General features: G+C 45.1%; 1 protein-coding gene across 1 annotated transcript in view; it reads left to right on the top strand.

Annotated features, from left to right (window-relative positions):
• The window catches only part of ABCA4 (ATP binding cassette subfamily A member 4), a 132,594-nt gene that overhangs the window by 44,959 nt on the left and 71,929 nt on the right, over positions 1-15,706 (top strand). The window contains exon 11 of the mRNA XM_045547502.1: positions 465-662. Within this exon, the coding sequence (XP_045403458.1) occupies positions 465-662 (198 nt within the window). The remainder of the gene's footprint in view (positions 1-464; positions 663-15,706) is intronic.

Raw genomic sequence — 15,706 nt, forward strand, 5'->3', positions numbered from 1 at the left:
TTAGGGGGAAAATCTAAAAACTGCCACAAGAACAGTGGCTTCCTGGAGTTTCTTGCTTTTATGAATTAACTTGAGGTCCTCAGATTCAATGGGGCATCTTCCCAAGGGGCTAGCTCTGTAACTGCAAAGATGGTTGAAGGTCTCATTTCCAGCTTCAGAAAGCCAATACAAGAGTCCTATATAGCAAGAATAATCAAAAGAGAACCAAAAATCCATAAGAAAAAGAAAGCTTCTTATATACCATTTTCGTGGCCCCCCTCCCACTCCCCTGCCCCATATACATCTTCCCTCTATTGGGGAAAATGGGATATAGATAGATCTGCCTTAGAGTGGAAGAAAACCCACTAGCTTTTTAGGAAGTCATAGAATCTCTATCCTTAACCATTAAAAATAAAAATGGCCTAAGAACAAGACTGAAGATCCTGTGGAATTTCTAAGCTGTGACTATATTTTTTCTTCCCAAGGACACACTGGCGAACCCAGCAGTAAAAGCCTTTTTGAGTAGGGAGCTTGGTGAAGAAGGTATCACTGCCGAAGCCATTCTAAACTTCCTCTATACGGGTTCTCCAGAGAGCCGAGGTGACGACATGGCCAACTTCGACTGGAGGGACATATTTAACATCACAGATCGCACCCTGCGCCTGGGTAATCAATACCTGGAGGTAAGAGGCAGAAAGCCACCTGAAGGCCACCGTGGGCCCCTTGAAGACAGCCCCCTGGGTGGGGCCAGAGATCCCTCAGCAAGTCAAGTGGTCTTGGGTTTAAGCTTTCATTTTCTCCACTGAAGAAACAAGAATTCCCATAGCTCCAAACAGATCCTGTCCTCTAACGACTTACCACAATTAGAGCAGTTCTGTCTCCACATCTCCTACCTCCTAACTGCTCCCTCACTCCTCCTCAGCTGGTTCCTCCTCCCTTGTAGTCCTGAAAGCATCCATGTCTGTCTTCAACTGTCTCCTGTCTGCCATTGCTTCAGTGACAACGTGTGGCCAGTGTGTGTCCACTAAACCTCGAGTTCCAAGGTCCCACTGCTTGCTGGACACTCTGCTCCCAGGTTCTGCAAGCACATCAGACTCAACATGTCCAAAAATCAAATTTATGTTCTCCCTCCTCATAAAACCTATCCTCCTCCTGCATTTCCTATCCTGATAATATCATCAGCATTTGCCCAAATTCTCAAGCTAGGGATGGGATTTTAGGGTCATCCTTAATTTTCTTTCTTCTTCACCCTCCACACAACAGCTATCGTTTATTGAGTGTTACTTTGTGCCAAAGGCTGTGCTAAGTGCTTTTACATACATTGGCTGTCTTTAATCCTCACAACTCTGAAATGCAAACTGTTATCACTTCCAATTTACAGCTGCAGAAAGTGAGGCTTAAGGAGGTAAATAAGATTCCGGGTCACAGCTGTTAGGAGTAGCGAACAGAATACAGACCTGGGTGTGCCCGAATTCAGAGCCTGCCCTTCTGAGCTCCCTCCTGGAGTTCTGACTCCTCTACCTCTGAAATACCTTTCAACTCTGCCTCTTGCTTTCCAGGCTCTCTGAGGACTAGAGGCCTTGTCATCTCTGTGCTAGCCTTTTCTAAAGGCTTCTTCCCTGGACTCCAGGTCCAGCCTCTGTTGGCCCAGGCATTCCTCCACGCTGACACCAGAGTTCCATTCCAATCACATACCTGCTTGCATCGTTCTCCCATTCACAGTCTTAATGACTCAATCCCCAAAGAACACAAGTCCCTTCCAAATCTGCCCCACCCCACCTGCCCAGAGCTCTCTGCACACCCTGGGCTCTGCTACATCGGCCCTTTCACACCCTCAGGCATTCTGTCACTCCCGGGTTCCACCCTCTGCAAATGCCATTTTCTTTGCCCATTTATTAGAACTCTTTTGGTCACAAGCTTTTAGTTGAACAAAAAGAGAATTCATGGCTGACATAAGCTTGAAGTTCGGGGGTGTCTAGGAGCTGAGTGCCACTGTGAGACCCCATGTCCTCCATCTCAGGCTTCAGCTTGCCCCTACCCATCTGCGTCCTTGGCCAGGCCCTCTCTGTCGGTGGTGCCTCAGCTGCTCACGGCCCCCAGTGGTCCTCTGTACACCAAAAATTCTGCAGAAAGAGGGAGTGGCTTTCCCACAGCAGAAGCAATACTCCCAGGGAGTTCCCCCCGGGCCTGGCCCCTGCATCCCGCCCTGAGCCTCTCAGGGGATTGTGTGCTCTGCTGGGGAGGCCAGGGCCATCTGCCCGCCACGGAAGGGCGTGGGGGGGGGCAGCATTCCTATGAGCAGGATTACTGTAAGGTGGGGGAGGGTTTTTCCAAAAGAAGAAACGCAAGGTAGAAAATTGTTTGTCCACCAGAGCCTGAATGACTGTCCGTTTCCCCATCTGTTGAGCTTCTACTCATTCTGTTTGAGACTCAGCTCTCAAATGTCATTTCTGCTTCTACACAGGTTTAGTCATTCAGTCCTCCATGTTTCCTGGCCCTCTGTCTACACCTCTTTTAGACCCCTGAGCAAGTTAGATTAGAGTTAGGTGGTGATGTGTCCATCCCTGGCTGAACTGCTAGACTGGAGTGACCCAGCCTCAGGGAGCATGTCTTAGTCATTTTCAAATTCTCAGCCCCACACCCCCAGGAAATATCTCTGTGTAAGGGCCAGTCACACTCACCTGTGGGCCAGGTCTGGGCCTCAAGTCATCTAGAACCATTAGAAGGTAGAAGGTGCTCTGACCAATAGGAGAGTTAAGCTCAGAGCGCTCCTATCCCAGACTCGGATGTCCTGAGGATAACTAGTGAGGAAATGCCTGGCTCTGCCTGCACCAGGTGCTCTTGAGGACTCCCTGCTGCCCTGCACCACCAGAATTTCCCCAGGGTATGTGACTCTTCCTCTCTGGAACACTGGAAGTGGCAGCCCAGGCTCCCCAGGTGGCCTTTCAGAAGCAGCAGCACCAAAGTTCAGGTAATTGCTAAGCTTGTCTGAAGGCAAGAATGACCTTGAGTCCTTTATTTTTTTTGAGACAGAGTGTTGCTCTGCTGCCCAGGCTAGAGCGCCATGGAGTCAGCCTAGCTCACAGCAACCTCAAACTCCTGGGCTCAAACGATCCTCCTGCCTTAGCCTCCTGAATACCTGGGACTACAGGCATGCACCACCATGCCCGGCTAATTTTTTCTATTTTTAGCAGAGAGGGGGTCTCGCTCTTGCTCAGGCGAGTCTCAAACTCTTGACCTCAGGCGATCTACCTACCTCGGCCTCCTAGAGTGCTGGAATTATAGGCGTGAGCCACCATGCCTGGACTTGAGTGCTTTCTACAAAACAGATTCCTGGACATCAACCCAGATGGGCTGACTCAGAATTTCCAGGGAAGAGGCCTAGTGATCTGTATGTTTACAGACCTATTAGATTTGTGGGGTCTTGGAATTCCCTTGTACAATTACTCACTTGACATCACCCTCCTCTTGTGGGGCTCTACGTGCCGAGCACATATCCCTGGCCAGGCCACCACCTGTCCAGTGTGCTTACAACATAGGCAGCCCCATTCACGGCGCGTAGTTGGAGGAGAGGGGCTCTAGTCCTTTATTCTTGCAGAATTGAGTTCAGTGGTTTTCACACTGTTTTGTGAGGTACTACAAAGAATAATACTTCTTGTCTTTTGTTTGACTTGACATTTGTATCATGACATGAATGTCTTTTTTTCTTGAAGGATTATATTTCCCATGTAGCTTGTGCTTAATGCAGCACCAGACACCCAACATATACTTAATATACATTAATTGCTCAAATGATTATGAATTTGGTCTCTGGACCCAGATTACCTGGGTTTAAATCCCCTACTATTTTTGCCTCAGCTTCTACATCTGTAAAATGAGGAAATTAATAGTAGTTACCTAATAGGCTTGTTATGAGACGTAAATGAGCTAATATATGCAAAGCACTGACATATAATAAGCACTTAATAAATATTAAGTTTTAAATAGAACATAAACAAAAAAAATATTGCTTAGGAGGAGGAATTAGTGGCTCTTGTAAATCAGGCCCAGCCTCCTCCTCTGGGATCATGAAGCTGCTGCCCACATCCCGCCTCAGCCCCCTGAATTCTAAGGGTCTTGAAGCAAAGGCCACCGTGGCATAGGGATTCCTAAGAGGGGTTTTCATGTGGCAGAAGCCCAGTAGGTATGTTGATGGGTTTCTCATCTTCCTGCCCTGGGGACAGCGGAGTAAGGAACTGAGAGGAGGAGGTGGTAGGAAGGAGATGTGCAGTGAAGGAAGAAACAAATCACTGCAATTCGTCTTGGATTTTTCTGCTTTTGTTCTTGTGTTTTGGGAAGGCGGGAGGAGTCTTGAAAATCCCCCCAACCCCACCCTGAGGATTGCTCAGTAGCACACAGGACATGAAAACCTTTGCTGATGGCTCTAGAGCTCTCTCCAGGACAGGAAAGCAAGCATGTAAGGTGGCCTGGGGCTCTCTTTTTCAATAATAGGACTTGTACTAAAGGTTTGAAACTTTCCTCCTTGCCCAGGGTCCATGCCTGCTTCCCTGCCTATCCTCCCAAAATCATTTAAGGACAATTAAGCAAAAACACTCTTTAAAATGAAAATTATGTCTACCCAGGTCAATGTGGAACTCAACTGTGATACTGAAGAATAATAGAAACTCTGAAAACTGAGAGCAAACCTTTAAGTCTTTTGTCATTATAGGAAATGGGAGTGATTCAGTAGGTTCAATTACTAGAAGGGCTAAAACCCCTTCCTTCCTGCTCAGGGGGAGGCAACTTGGAGGGTGTCCCACTCCCCTGAATCTGCTTGGCTGGTCACTTGCAGGCACTGACTTAGGCTACTGCTTATGGGACCTTCCCACCTGTCCTGTGAAGACAATGGACCAAGATTTCTGCTTCTTATCAGCTCTGCCACTATGAGAAAGTCACTTTACCCCTTCAAGCCTCTATTTTTTTATCTGCAAAAATCCAAATACTAATACAATGGACCTAGGGTTAGGGTTGTTGCTGAGGACAAAATGAGCCCAGTGGCAGGGCATTTAGCACATCCACGTCATTATTAGCCAGGCGTGGCTCCTCCTCTGCCAGGTGGGGGTGGCAATGGGTGGCTGTGATGAGATGAGAGTGCTGGACTCGCAGTGGAGACATTTGGTACGTGGCAGCTGTCGCTGTGAACCACGTGGATGTCTACCCTGAAAAGCCATGGGCCAAGCGAGACGTGTACCTTTTTCTCAGATTCAAAAGCCTTGTGCAAACATTATCCAGGGACTGTAAAGCTGCTCTTCATATCAGGCTTGGTGAATTGGTGTAGGATCAAGAAGTGTCAGACCACTCCTAACGGCCCAGGAGGGTGGCTCCAGCACCATTCTGGCACTTTTATGGACGATGGCCCTGTGGCTCTGGAACTTTTCTCATCCTCAGACCACCTCCTCGATAAGGGCTTCTGTAATCTCATTCGTCCCAACTATGTTCTCTTTTTCCTCTGCTACCCCTACCCTTAGCGGTGGGTGGGGAGGGGCATAGAAAGACCCCCTGGTTAGAAGGTGGGCAGTGGATTCCGAAAAGGGACAATGGTGCCATTTTGGGAGCCTCACGGCTCACATGGGAGAGATTGGTTTCTGATCACCTTCTCCTCCAAATCCAAGGAGAGTGCGGGCAAATGAGTCCTCATATAGATAACTGTCTTAAACTGGTATGTGTATACATTTGTATTACACATGTAGTAAGACACATATATATTCATTTATGTGTCTCTATTCACATATATTTTGCTTCTGGAGAAAAGCACAATTAGAAAAATTAATAAAATATTCCTCTGATTACCCTTTAGTTAAAACAAACATACACACCCTTCCCCTTGGATTTCTTTGTTTAGAAAAAGGTTAAGCCTGGCACAAAAGATATATTTAGAGCTCACAGTATTTTGATTTCATAGTATATTTGAATTTCAGGTCTTGAATTTCTCATTGGGAAGCTGAATTCAGCCAAACTTTAATATGAAAATACCGCTGGTCAAGGCATAGAATTGTACTTTAACCAGTAACAACTACCTTTCTCTAAGCCTTGAAAAAAACATGTGTTTATTAACTGTTTTTTTCCTCTGCTGTCCACAGTCAGTATATGTGAATAACTTTATTATCTACATGGTGATTATCTTATTGATGACCTATCAGTAGCTGGATTTTTTGGACTATTTTTCCTCTGTACCTTGCATGCTCCTGGCCACATGCCACCATCACTTAACCAGAATGTACTCAGGGAATGTATTTTTCAGGCTAGCCTAAGAAAAAAATAGGATTAGGAAAATAGAGCTGCTGATCATGTAATGTACCTTAGACTCAGATGTATAGAATTTGCAAATTGTCCTATTGCTTTCTTTCCTCTGTTAATTTATTGACTCCAGATATGCACTGGGAGGCCAGTAAGAAATTGAGGGAGAATTAGGAAGAGCACAGAAGCCTACGCCATGCGAGCAATGTTGTTTCAAGGGCCATGAACTAGATCGTAAGCAACTGACAATGACCTTATTGTAGACCTCTTCAGTCTCTCAGAAACATAGAACTGGGCTGAGGAAGGAAAATGCAGGTGGGGGTTGGTGGGCTTGTAGGTGGGGGGAAGGGACTTATATTGAACCTGCTATGAGCCAGCCACATGTTGACCTATTCACATGTCATCTCGGGCAACACTCCTACCTACCTGCCTAATAGGCACAGTGGTGTCATTTTATAGAATTTTAAAAGAGCCTCAAAGGGGTTGACTGCCTAACATACCACAACGGGTAAATAGAGGACCCAGAATTCCAATCCAAATCTATCTGGCTCTGATGAGGAAGTTCTTTCCCCTATAATATGCAGGGCACATTAATAGGGTCCTCAGCAAGTATTGTTTGGATAAATTATATAATGAGTCCAATGAGAGAAGCAACTATTTTGTAATATATAAGATAACAGGCACTTTTATGATTGGGTATTTTCTATTTGAAAATAATCAGATTACAGTAGTCAACCAAAAAGATTGGAATTCATTCAGTCATTCATACATTTGCATGTATTAAACTACCTACATCTGAATAAGTGCTGTGAATCCCTTACCCCCTAGAAGCTCACATTCTATCTAGTGAGAGAAGCAAGTCATCAAATAGTACCATAGTAGTGGTATTGCAAAGAACTGGTAGAACATAATTCAGTCTGATGGGGTAGAAACAAGTTGCACAAATACAAATTCAAAATGTCACAGATCCTCCAAGCATTGCCAATTCTTCCCCCGATTCTCTCCGAAATGCCCACTTCTTCTCCCTCTTCATGTGGGGCCTCTGCAGAGACCTGCGCTGTCTCTCCCAGCTGTTTGCCTCCAGCTCTGCAGTGACTCTCATTGCTGTAAAGGGGAAGGCCTTCCTTAATGACTCTTCCCTGTTTTATGGAACTTCCCCAGGCCTCCTGCCATGCAAGCCTGAGCCTTTTCCTCCTTGCTGCCCTCGGCTTCCTGGTCAGCAGCCACATCCATGCCTCAGGACTCAGATCCTGTGTTTCAGGCCTTCTCCCATGTGCCATTCTGTCCGTCGAAGCCCTTGATCACTATTTGTTCATACGCCTCCCCACCTTCCTAGCCTGAAAACTTCAAAGGCTGAAATTGTATTACCTTTTTGACTTCCTAACTTACCCAAGTAGAGCACAGTGGCATAAAGTAGATGCCCGTAAATGCTGCCCTGAGCCTTAAAGTTTGAATTTGCTTGCTAAACAAGGCAGAAAGACAACTTTCGGGCAGAAGGAAGAGCACAGCAAAGTGCAGAGGTGTCGCTGCAGCGCCGGGGAGAAGCCATAGTGTCTGGAGTCAGCCAGCATGGCCTGTGAAAGCGTCATCCTGTGGGTGACAGGGCATCATCTCTAGCACCTACTTAGGGGCTTTATGATTGGGAGCAACATTGCTGTTTCACTGCCTGAAAAATGAGGATCGTAACTTGGTATGCAGTTCAGGTGACATTCACAGGTGTGGCTGATTCGGGTGTTTGTGACCAGAATGTGGTCAGATGGATCAGTGCCAGCTCTGTTTTATCAAATGTTTTGAATATAGTAGCACCCAGCTCCCCGAGTTGTTGGAATGATTCAGCAAGGTTCTTTGAGTGCGAAAGTGTAGTTGTCAGCCAGGTGATTATGGGGACCCACATAGGTGGTTTATCTTTGGACCCAGCTAGACAGCGAGCATTATTTGGTGGCTTTGCCTCAGTGTGAGTCTTTGTGTTCCAAATTGTGTCATTATTGCATTTAATTTATTTTAGAAACAGACATTTTTTAACAACTGTGCATTTCCTGTCCCTTTGTTTCCCAGTCGTGGTGTGTTTCCTCACACTCTGTGGGTGAACGTTTCAGATGTCCGTTTGAGGTGCCTAGTGTACAAAGTAAAATTTATTGCAGTGCCTTTGGCCTCTGATTCACCATCCCAACCAACTCAAATAGCCCAAAGCTATTTTGTCCTGTGGCTTTTTCCATGTAGGGGGAAATAAATCTTGAATGTTACTGTTTAGATCTGCCAGGAAATTCATTCTGGGATATTTGCCCACATCCATTGGCATTTTTCAAAAAGAACCCCAGGTGTCTACATTGACACCAGCAGGGCCACTTGAGCCCTCCGTTGGCATTCACCAGCGGCTTTGTTCTCAGCCTGAGCTCAGGAGTTAAAGATGTGAGAGGCAGGATTATAGAGCCAACGTCTCTCAGGGCACAGCAGCTCCCTGAAGACCTCAACCCTGGCACGTCCCAGGTCTATCAGTCAAAATATGGCGGCTTATGCCACAGAGCCAGTATGGGGCCCAGCCCCCTTTGATGACCAAGTTCAAATAGAAAGAGAGATTTTCTTTCTTTCTTTGCCTCCACTAGGCATTGTTTCCCATCTAACAGATAATTTAATGTATCTATTACTTAATGTGTTTGAATTAGAGACAGAGAGGTCACAGTTGAAAAAGGAAGCCTGCTGCTACTGCGGCTTGTCCTCCCAAGGTGGTGTTTGATTTAGCTGTGTAAACAAATGACTGCATTCTCCAGAGGTCTTGAACACAGCTGCCTGCTCTGGACAGCTCTAACCTCTTCCGCTAGGGTGAACTCTGCTTCCTGGTGAGTCCCAGCAAAACAACCAACAAAGAGCCATAGGACTTGCGTGGACTTCAAATGGTGGTGATCCTGCCACCTGGGTTCGGCTACAGCAGTTGGGAACTGAAGGGAAGGAGGTAACCTCTTTCTTGCTTTATTGCCCTTGGCTGTTATACAGCATTACAATGGTTCTCATTGAGATTCTAAACTCTGGCTGCAACCTTTGCCCAGAATCTGCTTCTGAGGCCATAAGACATTGTCTATTTATTCAGTGAATATGCCCTTTGAATTCAGGTTATGTTCTAACTTACAAGCTAATCAGGCCAGATCAAATATATCGAAATCAAGAACTTCTACTGAGGGTTTACTCATTCATCTCTGTCTCCCAAACATACTCATGCACACTCTTGCACTAATATGCATGCGAATTGGCCAAGATTTTAACTTCAGGGATCAGAGCAAGTACCAATAGGGAATGAGGTCACTTGCTGTGAGGCAGGTGGCTTCCCCATGAGAATGCAAGGCTATGTCATGAGTCACACCCCAGAGGATGACCCAGGACTTCTGACTCATATCCAAAGCAGCTTCCACAATTGCTCTGCCTTGACCTCATAGAGATTTGGGGAGGATGACATTCTGGATTGACTTTATAAGACTTTCCTCTGGGCAGAGTTTTCTGACTTTTACCTAATGGCCAATGAGCAGCTAGTAAACTCCAGTGGATTAGGACCCACCCCCTCCCTCTATTGCCCAGGTGGGACATGGGCTTTGGCTTCTGTCCATAACATTGTTCTACCAGATAAGGTGCTGTGGAGCAGCTCAGGATGGAGTGTGTTCCCAGATATATTATTTAAAGAAAATAAGTCCCTTCCTCCTCTGATAAACAGCTGTCATGTATAAAAGGTAACCTGGCAAGGGCTTAAAAGTCACTTGACTTGGTTGACTTTCAAGATATTTTGCAAAAACAGCAATAAAGATGGTATTTATTGAGTCCTCATTATTTGAGACAGTTTAGTGTACTATAGTGGTTAAACACACAAACTCTATCCAGAGGAGGTTTACCTTGTGCCTCATACATGAACTTGGAGTGACAATAGTAACTGACCTCATAAGGTTGTTCTGAGGATGAAATGAGTTAATATGTGTAAAATCTTTGGACCATTTTTGGCCACATAGTAAGTCTTCAGTCAGCATCAGCTTTTATTCTTACAGTGAGGCACTTGTTAAGCCCTCTGCAAGCCCCATCTCCTGTGATCCTTAGAACAAACCTATGGGGTAAGGCCTGTCTCAGTTTTACAGGTGGGGAAACAGAAGCCACAAAATTGGGAAACAGCAAGTGGGGATGGCATTCACATCTGCTGGACTCTTAAACACGACACTACACCACTTTCCAAGATGAGGAAGGCAAAGCAACTTTGAAAACGGGTCAGATGTTTCAGGGTAGAAATGAGTGTTTGAGAACCTTTTAAGTATTTTTTTTCCCAGAGACTATCAGGGTACCAATCTAGGGGGACGCTTCAGGAAACACGACTATGAATCAGCTGCCTGGCAAACCAGCCAGGATGGAGCCCACGTCATCACAGGAGCCAATAACGACACTGAAAAGATCAGCCACTCATTCCCACATGTCTTCCTTAAAAGACATGAAAGGAGAGTTCAAAGGGAATGGGCTAGATAGCTCTGAAAGCTACATTATTGAAACGTATTTGTTTTTACTAGCTTTTTTGTTTTAAGAGTTATACACTTGTTAGCATCATAGCAAAAATTCACTTTTTATGAATTTCTCCTAGTTTATCATGTGACTCTGGGGTATACAGGGTTATGTTCAAAACATATGAAGCAATTCAACTCAGTATTGAAGCTCCGTCATGAGAAATTCCTATTTCAGAGACCACAATGAACAAGACATGGCCCTGACCTCAAGGAACTTACTGTGTCTAGAGCTGTGCTGACCAATACAATAACCAGCAGCCACATGTGGCTATTTAAATGTAAATTAATTCCATCCTTGCAGAAAGCTCTACTGGAGAGTGCTGCTCTGGGCCAGAGATCTTCTTGTTCAGGAATGTTGTGCCAGACTTTGTGGTTGGAATATGGCTTTCTGTCAGGGTAGTGGGCAGGGAGCAGCACCACGCTACAGGCTCTGCACTGAAGACATGGATGCAGAGCTTGCCTCTGACCTGTATTGACCCTGGGCAAGGCCCTTAGTTCCTCGGATCCCAGTTTCTTCATCAGCAAAGCAAGAACATCAGACCACAAGACCACTAAGACTCTATCCAAATGCCCTGTGGCTCTGAGCGAATTGGGAGAACATTCTATGTATGTGTCACAACAGGAAGTACAAAGAAGATGTTTCATCCCCCCAAATAATTTTGTTTTTCATTTTAGAAATTGAATTTCAGATTCACTCTAATTGCCAATTCTAAAATTCTATTAGGTTGGTGCAAAAGGAATTGCAGTTTCGGGCCATGAATTTTAAATCATTATAACTAGGCTCAAACACATTTTTATTAATCAAAATAGGAAACATTACAATCAATACATTTTTTGCCAATGAGAAATAAGTTTGTTTATTCCTGTAGCGTAAAAATTCGTGCTTCCGGATTCAACGAACTCTTGAAAAGCATTTTCCCCATCCTGCTGGTTGTGGAAGCGTTTTCCCTGCAAAAAGTTGTCGAGATGCTTGAAGAAGTGGTAGATACTTAAAGAAGTGGTAGTCGCTTGGCAAGAGGTCAGGTGAATATGGCAGATGAGGCAAAACTCCGTAGCCCAATTGGTTCAACTTTTGAAGCATTGGTTGTGCAGTCAGGCGTTGTCGTGGAGAAGAATTGGGCCCTTTCTCTTGACCAATGCCTGCTGCAGGCATTGCAGTTTTGGGTGCATCTCATTGATTTGCTGAGCATACTTCTCAGATGTAATGGTTTTGCCAGGATTCAGAAAGCTATAGAGGATCAGATTGGCAGCAGACCACCAAACAGTGACCGTGACCTCTTCTTGGTGCAAGTTTGGCTTTGGGAAGTGCTTAAGCTTCCCAACCACTGAGCTGGTCATGGCCAGTTGCTGTATAAAATTGACTTTTCATCACATGTCACAATCTGATCCAGAAATGGTTTGTTGTTGCATACAAGAAGAGAAGACGACACTTCAAAATGACAATTGTTTTGATTTTTTGGTCAGTTCATGAGGCATCCACTTATGAGCTTTTTCACCTTTCCAATTTGCTCAAATGCTGAGCAAACATAGAATGGTCGCTGTTGAGTTCTTCGGCAACTTCTTGTGCAGTTGTAAGAGGATCAGCTTCGATGATTGCTCTCAATTGAGTGTTGTCAGCTTCCAGTGGCTGGCCACTGTGCTCCTCCTCATCTTCAAGGCTCTCCTTTGCAAAACTTCTTGAGCCACCACTGACTGTATGTTCCTTAGCAGTTCCTGGGCCAAATGCGTTTTTGATGTTGCGAGTTGTCTCTGCTGCTTTACCACCCATTTTGAACTTGAATAAGAAAATCTCCCTAATTTGCTTTTTGTCTAATATCATTTCCATAGTCTAAAATAAATATAAAATAAGCAGTAAGTAATAAGTCATTAGCAAAAAAACATAAAGCAAGAAATGCACATTAAAATGATGTATGACATAACCACATTTAAGAATGTATTCCAATATCAAATGGCAGATTTCAACAATATAAGACTGCAATTACTTTTGCACCAAGCTAATATATATATATATATATGTGTATATATATATATATATGTATATAGTTCTACACTTGACAAACTGATTACATGAAATTACATTATTACTCATTTTTGTAGAACATCAGTGTCTCCCTAAAGCAAACTTAAATGTGTATTTTTTAATGTACTCCAGCAGTTCAATTCTGAAGCCTCCTTGCCAAGCAGCAGACTGTCACCATAGCAGTGTTATTGGGTTAAATACTGACAAACACTGGGTGCCAGGCCCTTGGGTGGTGAGAGTCTACATATTAGATCCCCACCCCCACGCCTGGCCACCACACACAAACTATTTATAAAATAGCAAACCTTACATTATTTCTTTTCAGAAAAAAACATACATTTATTGAGAACCTTTGGGGCATGACCTACTTGGTATTTCATCTTATTTAAGGACTGGTCAGTGTTAGGCTGGGCAATGCCTGTTTGCGAGAGAATAGCTGATTAAAGAAAGTTCTCCATTTCCCTTAACTCTTTGATATATAACTATACTTATTGGTATTTGTTAAAGAAATACTAATTCCATTTCTTTTTAAAATAATTACCTCTTTAGTATGGTGTCACTTAAGCCTTGGCCCTCTGGATTTTTCCCATGTACCTGTGTTCCTCTGCCCATGTCAGCTAGAAAGCGAAGGGTTTCCTTGGTTTTCTTTCTTTGTATCGACAAGACTGAGAACATTGCATGGTGCCTGAGGGGGCACAGTTTAGTTCCGGCGACCCAAAGAGGGTGGGTTTGCAACACCTTGTTGTTCAAATACAACCCCTCAATATTCAAAGTCTTCTGGCTTGCGCTCTGACACCGGGGTGGGATTTGAGTGAGGAACTGGAGAGTTTCCGGTGAGCGAGTTGGGTTGCCTGCTTCTTCACAGTGCAGCAGAGCCTGGTTCTCTGGTCAGGTCTTTACAATCTGCCACCTTTCTCATTTCTTTATTTCTCCTGGTGATAGCTGTGTAACCAAATGAACTGGGGTTTGATATTTACTCTATACCTTGGGAACATTTCTCAGCCTCCTTGAGCCTAAGTTTCCGGGGCTGCAAAGTAAGGATAAATAATCCTGGCTGCTCTGCCTGCTTTGCAAGACGCTGTGAGCCCTGGTGCAGACTGTGGCCAGGCTCTCGCTGCAGCTCCTGGTGTGGCAGGAAGAACCCTGGGCCTGCAGCTGGAAAGCAGGGAAGGAACCCTACCTGGGTGACCTCAGGCGGGTCTCCTGGAGTTCAGTTTCCTCTTCAGTAAAATGAAGATTCCAGGCAACTCCTGGGCTCTTTGTGGGAATTAATCTGTTCCTTAAAGCCTGAGGTCCACAGTGGCCCAGTGTACCTGCTTCCTTATGCCTTTGTCCCCTACCAGTGATCTTTAGGAAACATAGTCTGATCCTATATATCACACCCCACTTAAAGCCCTGCAGTGGCTCCTACTGCTCTTTAGGGTTGGCCCAGAACTCCCCTGGTCTCAGCACTGAAAGGCCTGTGTCCTGGAAGCCCCTCGGTTGGTCACACTCGGGGCAACAGTATGGTTCCATCCCTCTCTTAGGGCTTGTCTCTCATCTCTCACACTCGCCCTGTTCACCCTATGCTAGCTCCCTAGCTAGCTCACTTGCCTCTGTGCCTTGCAAATACCTGGGTGCTTTTTAAAAAACAGGGTGCCCTGGCCCTGTCTCTTGAGATTCTGATTTGTTTGAGTGGGGCCTGGTGTGGGTATCTTTAAAGCCCCCCAGTGGTTCTAAAGCTCAGCCACGGATGGGAACCACTGGTCTATCCTGCAAGTCCCTGGACACCCCATACACTGTTCCCTGTGCCTGAGGTGATCTCCTCCTCCCCACCCCGCATTCCTTTGCAAAGCAAATTCCTGCTGTCCTTCTCCTACTCAGGAGTCTCTTCCTCCAAGCAGCCTTCCCTGACCCTCCAGGAAGATTTAGCTGCATCCTCCACTGGGCTGCTGGAGTGCCCTGGCCTTGCTTTCATCAGAACCTGATCCTTCCACATTATGACTGTTGGTTTACTCCAGTCCTCTCCCTCATTAGCTCTTGAGTTTCTTTCAGGAAGAGATCTTATCTTTCCTCCTTGTATCCCTGGAGCCCACCAGGCTCTGGCATATTGCAGACTCTCAGTAAGTATTCGGTGAACAAATTAATCGAGACAGGGCCATCTGACCTCTTGTGAGTTACATTAGAAAGAAAGAAGCATCGATGCAAATACCCTTAGTGATTATGGGAGCAAGAGGTTAAGGAAAAAAGGCAGATGCAAGTATAATATAAATGCTTTAACAAATCTATACAAGTGGACAACCCTCATATTCAAATTTTTAAAAATTCTTAGTTTTCCTTTTTTGTAGGCAAAGGTTTTTTTTCCTCTTCCAGGAGGAGAAAAGAGACATGTTAGGGAAATTCCTCCTCTACCAGCATTACTTGTCATAAAATCATAATTGGAATTTCTCAGACTAAATCATTTTGGCTGTCTGTTATTTTCTTTCCTCCTTGTTCCTCCCTCAGCTGGCCACCCTGTGTGTTTGGAGAGAGCCAAGAAGGTTCAACGCTAGGAATGTTTCTCTCTCCCTTTAAAACTCTTTTATCATCAGGCTTTCTGATCTTCAAAGCAGCCTGTAGCCAATATGACCCCACTCCCTTGCCTCCCCATGCTGGGGAGTGAGAGCCGTGAGTATTTTTGTCATTTTGAGGACTTGCATATTTGGACAGCCTTGGACAGCTGCAAAGTGTGGTCCTCACTAACTCTGCAGGGATAAGAGCAAGTCAGCACTTCCAAGCCCCCTTGTACCCCTACATCTAGACACATTGAAAAATTAACACCAGACTCTGGAGTTAAGCAAACATTAAGTTTAGAGGTCTCCTTGCATTTGACCCATCCCCTGGGGCAGCAGCCCTTGTCCTCTGCCTTTTTTTTGGCTCAGCTGAG

This window comes from Lemur catta, chromosome 3 (genome assembly GCF_020740605.2).
Source record: "Lemur catta isolate mLemCat1 chromosome 3, mLemCat1.pri, whole genome shotgun sequence".
Lineage (NCBI taxonomy): Eukaryota > Metazoa > Chordata > Mammalia > Primates > Lemuridae > Lemur > Lemur catta.